This window comes from Sus scrofa, chromosome 8 (assembly GCF_000003025.6).
Source record: "Sus scrofa isolate TJ Tabasco breed Duroc chromosome 8, Sscrofa11.1, whole genome shotgun sequence".
NCBI lineage: Eukaryota > Metazoa > Chordata > Mammalia > Artiodactyla > Suidae > Sus > Sus scrofa.
This window is the reverse complement of record NC_010450.4, coordinates 87517661-87530388: the sequence shown is the minus strand read 5'-3', so window position 1 is coordinate 87530388 and position 12728 is coordinate 87517661. Positions and strand designations below refer to the sequence as shown.

General features: G+C 44.5%; 1 protein-coding gene across 4 annotated transcripts in view; it reads right to left on the bottom strand.

Moving 5' to 3' along the window:
* Positions 3199-12728, bottom strand: part of SETD7 (SET domain containing lysine methyltransferase 7) — a 48925-nt gene continuing 39395 nt past the window's right edge. For all 4 annotated transcript variants that reach the window (XR_002346776.1, XM_021101560.1, XM_005656533.3 and 1 more), the window contains exon 9: positions 3199-8828. Coding sequence is in view for 3 of the 4 variants with exons in the window: in XM_021101560.1 (XP_020957219.1) it covers positions 8648-8828 (181 nt within the window). In the remaining variant the exon portion in view is untranslated. The remainder of the gene's footprint in view (positions 8829-12728) is intronic.

Sequence of the window (12728 nt, the reverse complement as noted above, 5' to 3'; positions counted from 1 at the left end):
TGGGAGTTCCCTTGTGGTGCAGTGGGTTAAGGATCCAGGGGTTTTCACTTCAGTGGTTCAGGTTCAATCCCTGGCCCAGTAACTTCCACCAAAAAAATAAAAAAAGGATAAGATTAATTTAGACTAATGAACTCATAAACCATGTTTTGCAGAAAATGGTGCTTTTAAAGAGCTACATGACCTAAAAATGACTTTTTGTTATTTTAAAAGAAAACCGAGCTTTGCTTAATTTAGTTTATTGCAGGCTCCAAATGTGCTATTAACCCTTTTGAAATTTGGGCTTCTTTTAAAAATAAAAAAGCCTTGGAAGTTGTGTCTTCATTCGCCTATTCAAAGTTCAACCCGATGACAGGAATAAACATTAGCTCAGTTTTCACCTTTGTTCTCAAAACGTATTAAATCATCCTTTTGCCAAAGTTCTTTTTGTTCTCCAGCTTCATGTCAAAAACAGTGTGAGAATAAATCCTCACCACAAGAGGGAGCTGGGCCATGAATAAATCAATGGATTGTTTTGGAAATAGAAACAAAAACTGGAGAGCACAGGTCATTCAGCATCCACAGTGGCGACAGGAGTGATTTTCAGAAGTGATTAGTCCACTGTTTAGTGGTTCAGATCCCAAATCAGAATGGTCCTTGATTCCTTACTTCCCGATGAATTAAATGTGTCTCTTCTGATGCTTTGACATCTGGGCCTTGCTGAAACTTTCCTATTCACCCACTGGATGCTGCCACATCAGGCTGTGTGATGTCTGGAACTGTGACAACCATGTTGGGACTGTGAGGTGAGCTGGCCCCTGAGGGCAAACCTGACCTGCTGAGAACTGCAGAGCAGAACAATAGAAAGTTGGTTAGAATGAACCAACTCCAGGGTCATTCAACACTTCTTGTTATGTGAGATAGTAAATCTTTATCACTTCAGCTATATCGAGGCGGGTTTATGTTTGTTGAAGCTGGAAGCATTCTGATACTTGCAAAAGTAAAAATTTGGTAGCAATCTAGATGGAGCCATTCATCTTTCATCTTTTTCTATCTACATTATAAGAAGTGAAGCTCAGAAGTTCCTGCCATGATGCAGTGGGTTACGAATCTGACTGCAGCTGCTGGGGTTGTTGTGGAGGTGCCGGTTCGATCCCCAGCCCAGTGCAGTGGGTTATAGGGATCTGGCTTTGTGGCAGCTGCAGTGGAGGTCACAGCTGTGGTTTGGACTCAATCCCTGACCCAGGAATTTTCAAATGCCTCCAGTGTGGCTATAAAAAAAAAGTGAAGCTCTAAATTCCAAACCATGGCTTTTGGTTTTCACAAAGAAGTCACACCAATATGTTGCAGGGGAGTTTGCACCATATTTTTATATGAAAGGCAACACTGTTCTAAAAAATACTTTTGGGACAGAGCTTTCTATTTGAATAACCCCATACCAGTTAGATGCATAAAATCCTTCTGAATGATTTTTATCTAATTCTAATTCTAGAGATAACTGCTGAAATAATTTCAAGTCTGGTATGAATTAGCAGGCTAAATGGTCTGGAACATTAAAACCCAAAGGCAGCTATTTAGTAAGAGGTATATAGGGGATGATTACTGAGACTAAAATAATTTGGTCTCAGTCTTCCTTACAGTAACTGCTACTACCCTTGAGCCCACACCCACCTTAATCCACAAGAAATTGCCTGATCCCTCCCTTTAAAAAATTTTTATTATTATTTTTTTTCTTTTTTGGCCACCCCTCAGCATATGGAGTTCCTGGCCCAGGGATCGGATCCAAGCCACAGTTGCAACTTATACTGCAGCTGTGGCAACAAGGGATCCTTAATCCGCTGGGCTTGGCCAGGGACGGACCCTGTGTCCCAGTACTCCCAAGATGCCACAGATCCCATTCCTTCACATCAGGAACTTCTCCTTCACTTTTTGGTTTAGCTTCTTCAACTCACCCCAGTTTTATTAAATTTTAAATTTCACACCCCTCTCCCCACAAGGAAGAAGAATATCAATATTGTGTGTCAGTGGGTGAAACTCTGCCTTAAAGATCCAGCACGTGGAGGCGTCTCTTTCCAGGTGGTGAAGCTGATCCAGCAGTGGCTTGGGTTGAGTCACCTTTCTTGCTTCAATGAAAGAAAGGGTGTAAGATCAAGAAATGGGCCAATGAGGGAGCTAAAATAAAGCAGGAAGCTCCTGGGCTGTTTCAGTTTGATGCCTAACTGCCTCACGTAGCCTGGTCTGACTTGCTAGAATTCACTGCTTTGGGACCTTGGGCAGAGGGCCCAGCTGATAGCTAATTTTGGGGGGATCCAAGCCGTGTCTGCGACATACACCACAGCTCACGGCAACGCTAGCTAGCTTAACCCACTGAGCAAGGCTGGGGACCAAACCCACATCTTCATGGAGCAAATTGCGAAATAGTCATTGGCTTTGTGCTTTGGGAATGTTGTAGGGGAGAGTTCAGGAATGCTGACTGTGACTGGGCAGAAATAAGGGGTTCCTGGTTTCTGTGGCTCAAAGCTGTCCTCCTAAGGCCTCCAAGATCTACCACAACTAACAACGGTCCTGTAACTTCGACCACAAGTCGCAGTTTCCCATTCTTCAAACATTTTCCCCGATCCTCTCATTTACGTTCATACCCTTAACATTTATACAGTCAATCAGATACTTCTGGCTGCTGTTGCTAATTTTTTTGGAATCATGGATGTATGGGGTGTCATGCCAAATAGACAGAAAGCACCGAACCTCTCCATCCCCCTCCCGCAGGTCTTGCTATAACGCTTTGAAAACAGTAAAAGGTTAATAACATTTTAAAGCAACTTCAGGAGTTTCTGTCGTGGCTCAGCAGAAACGAATCTGACTAGCATCCATGAGGATGCGGGTTCAATCCCTGGCCTTGCTCAGTGGGTTAAGGATCCAGCGTTGCTGTGAGCTATGGTGTAGGTTGCAGATGTGGCTCAGATCCCGCATTGCTGTGGCTGTAGTGTAGGCTGGCAGCTATAATTCTGATTTGACCCCTAGCATGGGAACTTCCATATGCCACAGACGCAGCCCTAAAAGGAAAAGAGGAGCGTGAGGATACGTAAAAAATAATACATTAAAAAATTAAATCAACTTCTTAATGTAAAGTTTGCTCAGTCATTTAAATATACAGGTAGACGTGTCATGAGAAATACGTTACTGCCTTTCTGCTCTAGACGACCAAAGAAAGACAATGGCAAGTGATTGTATATTTTGTTTAATACTTGCATTGTTTCTATAGCGCAATTATAGCAATCTTTAAATTTACTTTTCATTACAAATATTTGTCAAGTTTTGTTTCAGAAACATTTTTCCTACTCTCTTGCACATGCACCCAGACACACTACAAAAAACTCATTCATAACACAGTAAGGGCAAACGTTATTCATGTAAACATCTTTCATTAATTTCCCATAATTTAAAAAAAATCATAGAATTATAGATATTGAATAAGGCTCATAGATTTAGTTCAGATTCCACAAAAGACCAATCAAAGATGCTCGTTAACTGTGATGAGGTTAACTTTTGGTTGCAAGAAATGCCTAAAGCATTCCCCTAGCTTCCAATCCTTAAACATACCTCACAACCTAATTTACACATTTCAGAATAAAAAGAGAACACAGAAAACCCAGGAGGAAAAACTTTTGAAGTAGGGAGCTCAGAACCATGAACCCAACTTTCTTCTATGATAAGCAGACATTACGAGGTCCCTGGAGTTTCCCAATTACATGAATCGAGATTAATGACAATAATCCAAAATGTAACCAAGTTGTGTGTTAAGATACACTGGCATGTGTGTACATATTGCTAGTATACACAGTGAAAATCTGTCATCATATTTATCATTTCATTACATCCAGGAACAAAGGGGGGGGAACCCACTCAAATTGAATATCATTATAAAGGAGCGTTCTAATAAGAATCAGGGGAGTTGGGAGGTATGTCCTAGGGATGGGATTGGTCTTGATGCTAAAACGACTTCTAACGACGTGTGTAAAGTCACAGACAGAGGAAGCAAGGGTCTTCGTTATCCGAGGACGTCTCTCTCTGGTTGGAAGTTGGGTGCTTGGGTGCATAGTCTCCCAGAGCTGAGACAGGAAGTGTACTGTGCTGAGAAATGGGCCCCTTGCCAGCAGCACCCTCCTCCATCCTCTGTGAGGTGGAGGCCAGGAGGCAGGGACCACTGGCAAAACCGTGAAGTCCCACCCCAGGGGTGTGAGCCCCAACTCCACAGAGGGCAGCCTCCCTGACGTGTGTGACTAGGCAGTAAGGGTGGCGGTAGACGGCGGCCAGAAAACCCAGTTCCCAGGGTCACACGGCCATGTCTGGCTTCTGATTCTGCTGCCCTGCAAAGAAATTGTGCTCTGGATAACTGCACCGGTGTCTCTAATGCCTCTGATTCACTCTCAGGCCCCCAAAGGGGCCTGGAGCGATGTCTCTAAAAGGTGGACACACCTCCACGAGCACCTAACTTCCACCAGGAAGCGGCTGAGGCACTGGGGAAGCCTACGAGCTGTCTCCACGTCAGGTGCAACGACACGGGGAAGTTGCCATGAGTCAGAGTTATTTGTAGGCTTTGGATTTTGTAAAAATCAAAATTGATCTGCATTGTATCTCAATAGACTCAGATAATTCTCACCAAAAATTTTTGTCATTTGTTTAAATAGCACTGGAATAATTCAACTTCATTGAAATATATTCATTCTACCATGAAAATAGTTCATACAAACGTCTATTTACATACAAACACATTAAAATTTGTGAAAAGGGTTTCCATCCCTGTGGTTTGTATGGCTTGAAATAGTTTCATTGCTTTGAATATGTCTGCACACATCTGGCAAAATAAAACTTGTACAATTTCGTATGTTTCAAAGAAAAGTTGACACCGAGGCTCCAAATTCCTGAAGGGAAAGACCGAAGAAAAAAACAATCTATCAAGGTACCTCAAGTAGATATAAATTTAGGATATTTTTGTGAACCTTTGATCTGCGGCAAATAAACATTACAGCTACCAGTCTTGCAACGTAGTTTTTGCTTGTTTTTCTAAAACAAAAGAGGTCTGGATTCTAAATCACTACTCTTAAGACAGAAACTTGAGGCAACTGTTTTCAAACAAAGCAAAACAGAAAATGATACCTTCCTGGAAGATCTTAAATGCATTTTGCAGTGAATGATTTAAAATTTCATATATCAAAGGAAGGCTACTCAATACCACATACTGACTCACTGAGAAGACGCGCCTTGAACTCACTGTTCACAGTTACTACAATTTGACTCGTTACAATTAAATGTGGTCAATGGTTACCTCTGCTTTGGCCTTTTGAGGTTGTGGGTGACAAGGAAATTGCTTTTCAAGTATGAGGAACCCCCAGAAGGCAAGTTACGTTCACTTCCTCAGGTTCAAAGCGGTCTTGAACAACAAATTTCCTTCTCAGTTTCTCAGGCAGACCAGAGAGGAAGCAGGTTAAAATAAGAATAGGTTCCACAAAACTCAAATCTTCCTTGCCTGTTGCTTTTTAATCACGTTCCTTTGTGTCGGAAAGTCAGTCCTTAACGGTTGTTTTTTGTTTGTCCCATCCAAATGCCCATTTGGGGACATACTCCTACAGGTTAGTTCCTATTCCTAACTCTAACACAAGATAATATTTTGTCATAGAGAAGCTGCTAAGGAAAGATCTAGTCATGCAGGAGTTGAACTGAGATGGCTCTGAGTGAATCACCTCGTGACCAGGGTGTCGTGCACCTTCCTAGGTACATGGCCCCTCTGGAGCAGAGCGTCACCTTATTCTTTTAATCCCCACCACATGGAATCGTCCACATTCCTGTCATGAGGCTGATGAAACTACTTGGGACCGGACACAGTTCCTTCCACAGCGGATGTCAAGATTCACTAGCAAAAGACAGGGTTTCCCCTTCAGACTCTGGCTCCCACAGGGAACAAACCCTTATTTCCTCATCAGTTCATTCCTTACGGGACCCCAACCCCGTCAACAGTTTCACTGACCTACAGAACACAGTGAATCTCAAGGCCCCCTCCGACTCCACCCAGCAACAAAGCCTTAGGTTTAGGAATGTGTAGGGGGCAGGGGGACAGTAGGAGCCGCAGAGCCAGACACGGACGCAGAGTGATGGAAAGAGGTACTCATGGAGGGACAGACATAGAGGGTGCCAAGGGCGCACACAGAGCAAGAGAGACTGTCTGGAGGGGGGGTGGGGGAGAAGGGTGGCACGTGGTTCTGTATGAACAGGGCACTTCAAGAGACAAGGAGGAGAGGCAAGGGCTGGGTGGGGGAAGCACTGGGGAGTGAGGATGGAGGACAGAGAGGCTCAGCTTTTGGGTCCTGCTGCCTCTGACTGGTCTGAGCATCACAGACAGACTGGTCCAAACGTCATGGACAGACAGACTGCCAAGTGTTACCACTCGCTATCTCATTTGGAAAGTGGATCCGCTGGTTAATCACTATTTACAATTTTTCAATCACTTTTGTCAAAAAGAAAAGAAAACATTCCATGTGAATGGGGTAGCGCCTTGGGACAGAAATGACACTCTCAAGGAGCATGACACTGTCCTCAGGCATGAAGTCCTAGCATCAGAGGCGTGACCTCAGACGCTCCCCTGACCTCATTCCCTGCCTTGGCTCCACAAGGCAATGGACTGCAGACTGTGATTAATCAAAGCCAGCCAACTTGCTCCAGACAACAGTCACTCACTTTAGGAGGCGTTTGAATGAAAGCACCTATCAGTATACAAGTCCCACGGCTCTGCCCGTCTGTCACAGTTTACAGAATGGTCTCTTTCTACAGAATAGAAGCGATCCTATCCTGATGCCTCTTGATCTAAAAACTAGTCAGTTCCCTTCATGGAAGACCTTTCTGGCAGCCCGCAGAACTTCTCACGAGGGAACCAGCAGCTTACTTCCCTGAAACCATCGTCACGAAGCAGTATTGCTGGGGGAGCTCCAGGAGGCCTGGCCTTCCAGAGGGAAAGGGCCACTTCTGTTCCTGCCTTGAGGGCTGAATCCCAAGCCCAGGAGCTGCCAGAACTGAAGGTTGTCAGCAGCCCTGGATCAAGCACTTTGGTTAGGTTCTTCCTAAGAGCATCATGTAACTAACATGAAATAACAAACTTCCTCTTGCCTGTTTCTCTTCTCTTCTCCTCCTCCCTGCAAGCCTTCCCTACTGTCCACCTGTGTCAGCTTCAAGACCAAACTGACTCAGGGACAGGAGTCCCAGTTGACAGTTGCAGCCTGGAGCAAGCATTGCCCTCCAGACCTCCCAGCTCCTCATCTAAAACATAGCGATGGTGTATGGTGAGGGTGCTTACAAAACCCCAACTCTTAGAATTCATTCAGAGCAATCCCAGTTACACTACGTACCTAATCTAGCTAAACTAAAAAACTGGGGGTTGTCTCCTTAATTCTGCAGTTGTGATTACACATGGCTAGCAAAACGGCTGAAATGCTATTGATATCATTGCGTTTAAACTATACAGGTGTTATTCTTAATTCACAAGGCTTCGAAGCAGGTAAGTGCTTTGAAATTACAATGATGAAGAGTTTTAGCGTTAAGGTTTGATTTGTACCTAGTGATCAGTACATCTCTCTTAATAGTAGCGATTAAAAAAAAAGAACATTTGAATTCTGTGTTAGAATTCAAGTTTGCTATATTTTTGAATTCAATGCACTGTGTGCCGCAAGCCAGACTGCTCTATGTTATGTACATTTAATGTGTACCCAAGGAGAAAAAAAATTACTAGCACTATTGAGGATATTGCAAAATTGCCACAGTTACTGCTTAGAAATACTAATTTCCCTCTCTTCTTTCTTTAAGTATATATTACAACTCTTCCATAACTTAATGCAAACAAAGTAAATTCATTTCTTCTCACATCTTAAAGCAAAGATATCTTTGTTTACATGCGAGAATAATAATTCTATAAGAAGAGCCCGGCCCTATGAGCCAGGTCTTTATATTAGGACATAATCATGAAACAATGATATAGAAAGAGCCAGAAAGACCTACACATGGCACGGACACGAAATCCATTTGGAAGTGTTCTCTTGTAAAAGACATCTAGGATAGAGAAGAGGACTAGGGGGCAAAGTGACTCAAAAAGTGGGGTTCTGTTCGCTAGGGCAAAAAACGAAGCCATTCTATTGCAAGATACAGATCAAAGGTTAAAAGGCAAATTATACTACATTTAGAGAATAAAAATGTAGTAATTCTCTACCCTCCATACGGCGTGTATGCAAGTGTGATAACACAGTTTGCATCGGCCAGAGAAATAAACCTCATGGAAAAACCACTGACTAAAAATGACTGAAAAACCCCTTTCCCTTTTTCAGTCTAATCATTTGGCATCTCTGAACGTGGTACAGATTTAGACTTGACCCACCCAAGAACATCACTGTTTTCTGTCAAGTGCTCGACAGTACCTCTCAGTAGGGCGTTGTTGCGAGGCTAGCTAATTTTAAACTGGTATGAGTAATAGAGTCAAACCTAGTTAGTATTCGAGAAAGTCGTTGCGAACGCGGAGTGAGAGGATGTGATGTCACAGCATGAGCAGTCCCTGGTTGTCCCGTTGTCGGAGAAACGTAGTGCATAGATCCAGGTTTCTATTCCAAGTCTCTGAAGCCCAGAGCCAGGCTGTTCACTTCTGCTGGGTGGCCTGGAAGGCCTTCAGCTCCACCTGGTACCACTCGGGGGCTTCCGGCCCGCTCTTCCCCGGGGGGCTGTGGTCATAGCCATAGGCAACGGTGAGTTCCTCATCGGCCTCCACAGCGCGGAGTGTGCGGATGCATTTGATGGGTCCAAAACGGGGATGGACAAACCTAGACAGCAAGATGCACACAGTCATTCCTGGGCCCGACGGCGCTGTCAGATGCAAGGGCTAGAAGGGCGGAGGCAGGAGTCACCCACAGGCTCGGGCCTGGTCACCAGGTAGGGCCTCAGCCTGTGAGGCACACAGGAGCCAGCATCAGCTTCCCCTGAGAGCCCACAGGGCAGTGCTCATGGATCCGCTGAATTGGAATCTGCATTTTAAACGCCAGCAGCCCCCAACCTCCCCCAACCCAGGTGATTCCTATGTACATTCAAGTTTAAAGAGCCTGACTCCAGGCACAGCAGAAACGAATCCGACTAGGAACCATGAGGTTTTGGGTTCAATCCTCCGTGGGTTAAGGATCTGGCGTTGCCGTGAGCTGTGGGGTAGGCCAGCAGCTGTAGCTCCGATTATACCTCTAATCTGGGAACTTCCATACGCCATAGATTCGGCCCTAAAAAGAAAAAAAAAAAAAAAAAAAAGCACGACTCCATCTTCCTTTTGAGGCATATTTGCCACTCTGTGTTTATAAATCAACAACTCAGGATCTATGACAAAAGTCTGTCTATAATGAGAAATCAGACCTTGTGCAGCCTGTTGGCATTTGGGCTCAGCTGGCCTGTGGCATTGGATACCAAAGGGAAGGCTTGGCCAGGGCACTCTGGGAATTTTAAGAAAGGCTTGTGGGTTTTCAAAGACAAAAACACTATATTCCATCCTGCAGCTATAAAGGAAGAGTTGTTTTCTAGCATAAAAGTAGGTGACAACTCCTTTCCAGGAGGGAAGCCTAGCTCTCCCTGCCATCCCGCTGCTTTCACATTTCCCTCTGACGTGTCCTGTGAAGACAGCAGTGGCTCATCAGTTCTCTTAGAACCTCCCTGAGTCTGGCCTAAGGCTGTGATTACGTTCCTCCTCCACCCCTGCTCACCTGCACAGCTCCCTGCAGAGAACAGGAGCTAAACAAGTATTAATAGACTCGTCTCCCCTAATATGGAAGACACTGCCAGAAAGAAACTTTATTTTTGCATGCATCCAGTCAAATCAATCTCATTCATCTATAGTCTCACTTTGAACAAAGGACACTGAAACACCTAAGAAGGTCCTAGGCCCTAAGTCAGATGGCACCTGGGGCAAGAAGGTCAGCACATGGTGAAAGGAATGTGTCCGTGGTGTAGGGGCATCTTTTTTTTTTTGTTTTGGCCACACCCCTGGATCCTTAATTGCTGCACCACAAGGGAACTCCAAGGGGCATCTTTCGTGTGGGGGGAAAAGGAACAGCCACGCCCTCGCCCACTCCAAGAGGGCCTCTATGTCCACCCTCCTTGGGTGTTCTATTTCTTGGAAAGCACACCTTGATCTGGATCCACACATTATTAGAGCCTCCCTCTGGAAAGCTCACCTGTGTCTCTGAATCTCATCTGCAGCTCATCTTTCCTCAACTGCAACATCATGATAACACTAGGAATCCCTATCCTCCAAGGGTCGTGGCGACGAAACAGGCTCCGTAAGTAAAGCACCGCCCCCAGTCCCTGACACCAAGTGAGGGTGCCACTCATTCAGTTCCTGCGTGTGTAAGCAAGCACATGGAGTGCACGGGCACAGAATCCTCAGACTGTGTGTACCCCATCACACAGGACATCCGCAGACCAGGGTTTGGGAACTCATTAAAACCACAACTCCATGTCCCTAAATTAAAATACTTCATAAAAAAATAATATTCCTCACAGCAGAATATTACTCAGCCACGAAAAAGAATGCAGTAATGCCATTTACAGCAACATGAGTGGACCTAGAGATGATCATATCATGTGAAGTAAGTCAGAAAAGGAAAGACAAAATGTCCTATGATAGCACTTATATGTGGAATCCCAAAAACAATGCAAATGACCTTATTTGCAAAATAGAAACAGACTCACAGACATGGAAAACGAACTTATGGTTACCGAAGAGGAAGTGTCAGGGAGGGATAAATTAGGAATCTGGAATTCACAGATACATACTACTATATATAAAATAGATAAATAACAAGGACCTGCTGTGTAGCACAGGGAACTATACTCAAGATCTTGTAATAACCTATAATGGAAAAGAATCTGAAAAAGAATATATTTATATGTTCACACATACATATATGTATAAAACTAAATCACTCTGCTGTACACCTGAAACTAACACAACACAAAACCAATTATACTTCAATAATGGAGCTCTAGTTAACCTTCTAGCACACTGAAAAAATCCCACGAGAAACCTAAGACTTTCCTTATCATCCTCTTGTGTTTTTATTTTCTTGCTCATTGCCATTATTTTCCAAGAGTAGGAAATGAATTCAGTCCCAGGTGCTGATTCTTCAAAGTGGCACCACGGTTAAGAGCACTTAGCGACTCTGACAAGAGCCCTGCACTTCCTGTGGGTGAGCTGGGATCAGCAGTAATAAGAGCTGCCCCACAGAGTTACTGGGAGGATTGAATGGCCACGTGCACAGAAGCCTTTGCTCAGCATCCACCTGGAGGAAGTACTCAGGAAACGCTGGCCACATGATCAGCCCTCAGACCAAACCTCTGGGCCATGCAGTTTGGTCTCTTGTCAACAAGTTACCTATACTTACAGCAAGGCAAGTAGTTCCTATCTATCTGTCCATCTGGCACATTGTACCAGATTATGGTTAAAACAGCTTACAGAAGTGTTGTTCTGTTTACGTTAAAGTATGCCCAATGGTAGCAATGATTTTAGAAACAAATGAATGCCATGAATTGGTATCTGAATGTTATATCTTTTTTTTGGAGGTTTCTAGGCTAGGGGTCGAATCGAGCTGTAGCCACTGGCCTACACCACAGCCACAGCAATGCCAGGTTGGAGCCACGTCTGCAACCTATACCACAGCTCATGGCAACGCCAGATCCTTATCCCACTGAGTGAGGCCAGGGATCGAACCTGCGTCCTCATGGATACTAGTAAGATTTGTTTCTGCTGAGCCACAATGGGAAGTCCTGAATGTTTTTTTGTGGGTTTTTTTTTTTTTTTTTTTTTGGTCTTTTTGTCTTTCGAGGCCTGCACCCATGGCATATGGAGGTTCCCAGGCTAGGGGTCTAATGAGCTGTAGCTGCTGGCCTATGCCACAGCCACAGCAATGCCAGATCCGAGCTGCATCTTCGACCTACACCATAGCTCGTGGCAACGCCAGATCCTTAACCCACTGAGCAAGGCCAGGGATTGAAACCGCAACCTCACAGTTCCTAGTCGTATTCTTTTCCACTGTGCCATGATGGGAACTCCTCCTGAATGTTCTGACTGTTACTCAGGTAGTCTCCCTATAACCCCAAATAATTCATAGTTCACATTGGACTTGAAAAAAAAAACTCTGAAGATGGACTTGATTTTGCACCAGTGGGTCTCTCTCTTGTCTCCTGTGCTCTTCTTTTTGATAAGAAAAATCATGTCGTCATTGTGAAATTCCAGAACTTATTTTAAGGAGCATCCTAAGTAGCATTTATTATCATTAGCTGCCACTGCTTTAAAGGGTTGTCGCTGAGCTGTGTGCAGCCTGGAATGATGCTTTGGCCTAATTCACATCAGCCGTGAAAGCCTCAGAGTTAATAACAGTGTCAGTTTCATTTCACATGACACATGTCCTTTTCTGTTTCTACCCGCCCTTTAAACAGAAGTTGTAGCTTCAGTACTTGTTACTGGCTGCCAAGGAGAGCAAGTCACTGCCAGAACAACTTTAAAGCCATCTCAGGGGTGCAAGAAGGAACACGCAAACCCTGGCAATTTCCCTGCAGATTAAATGCACATGATCTGATCCTGCTTATGTTAACAAGCCAGAGGACTGGAGGACAGCAAACTACAGCTGGGCAGGAAAAGCTGCACACAGCTGCCCGGCTCCTAGGAGGAAGTGGCACTCTTGGGC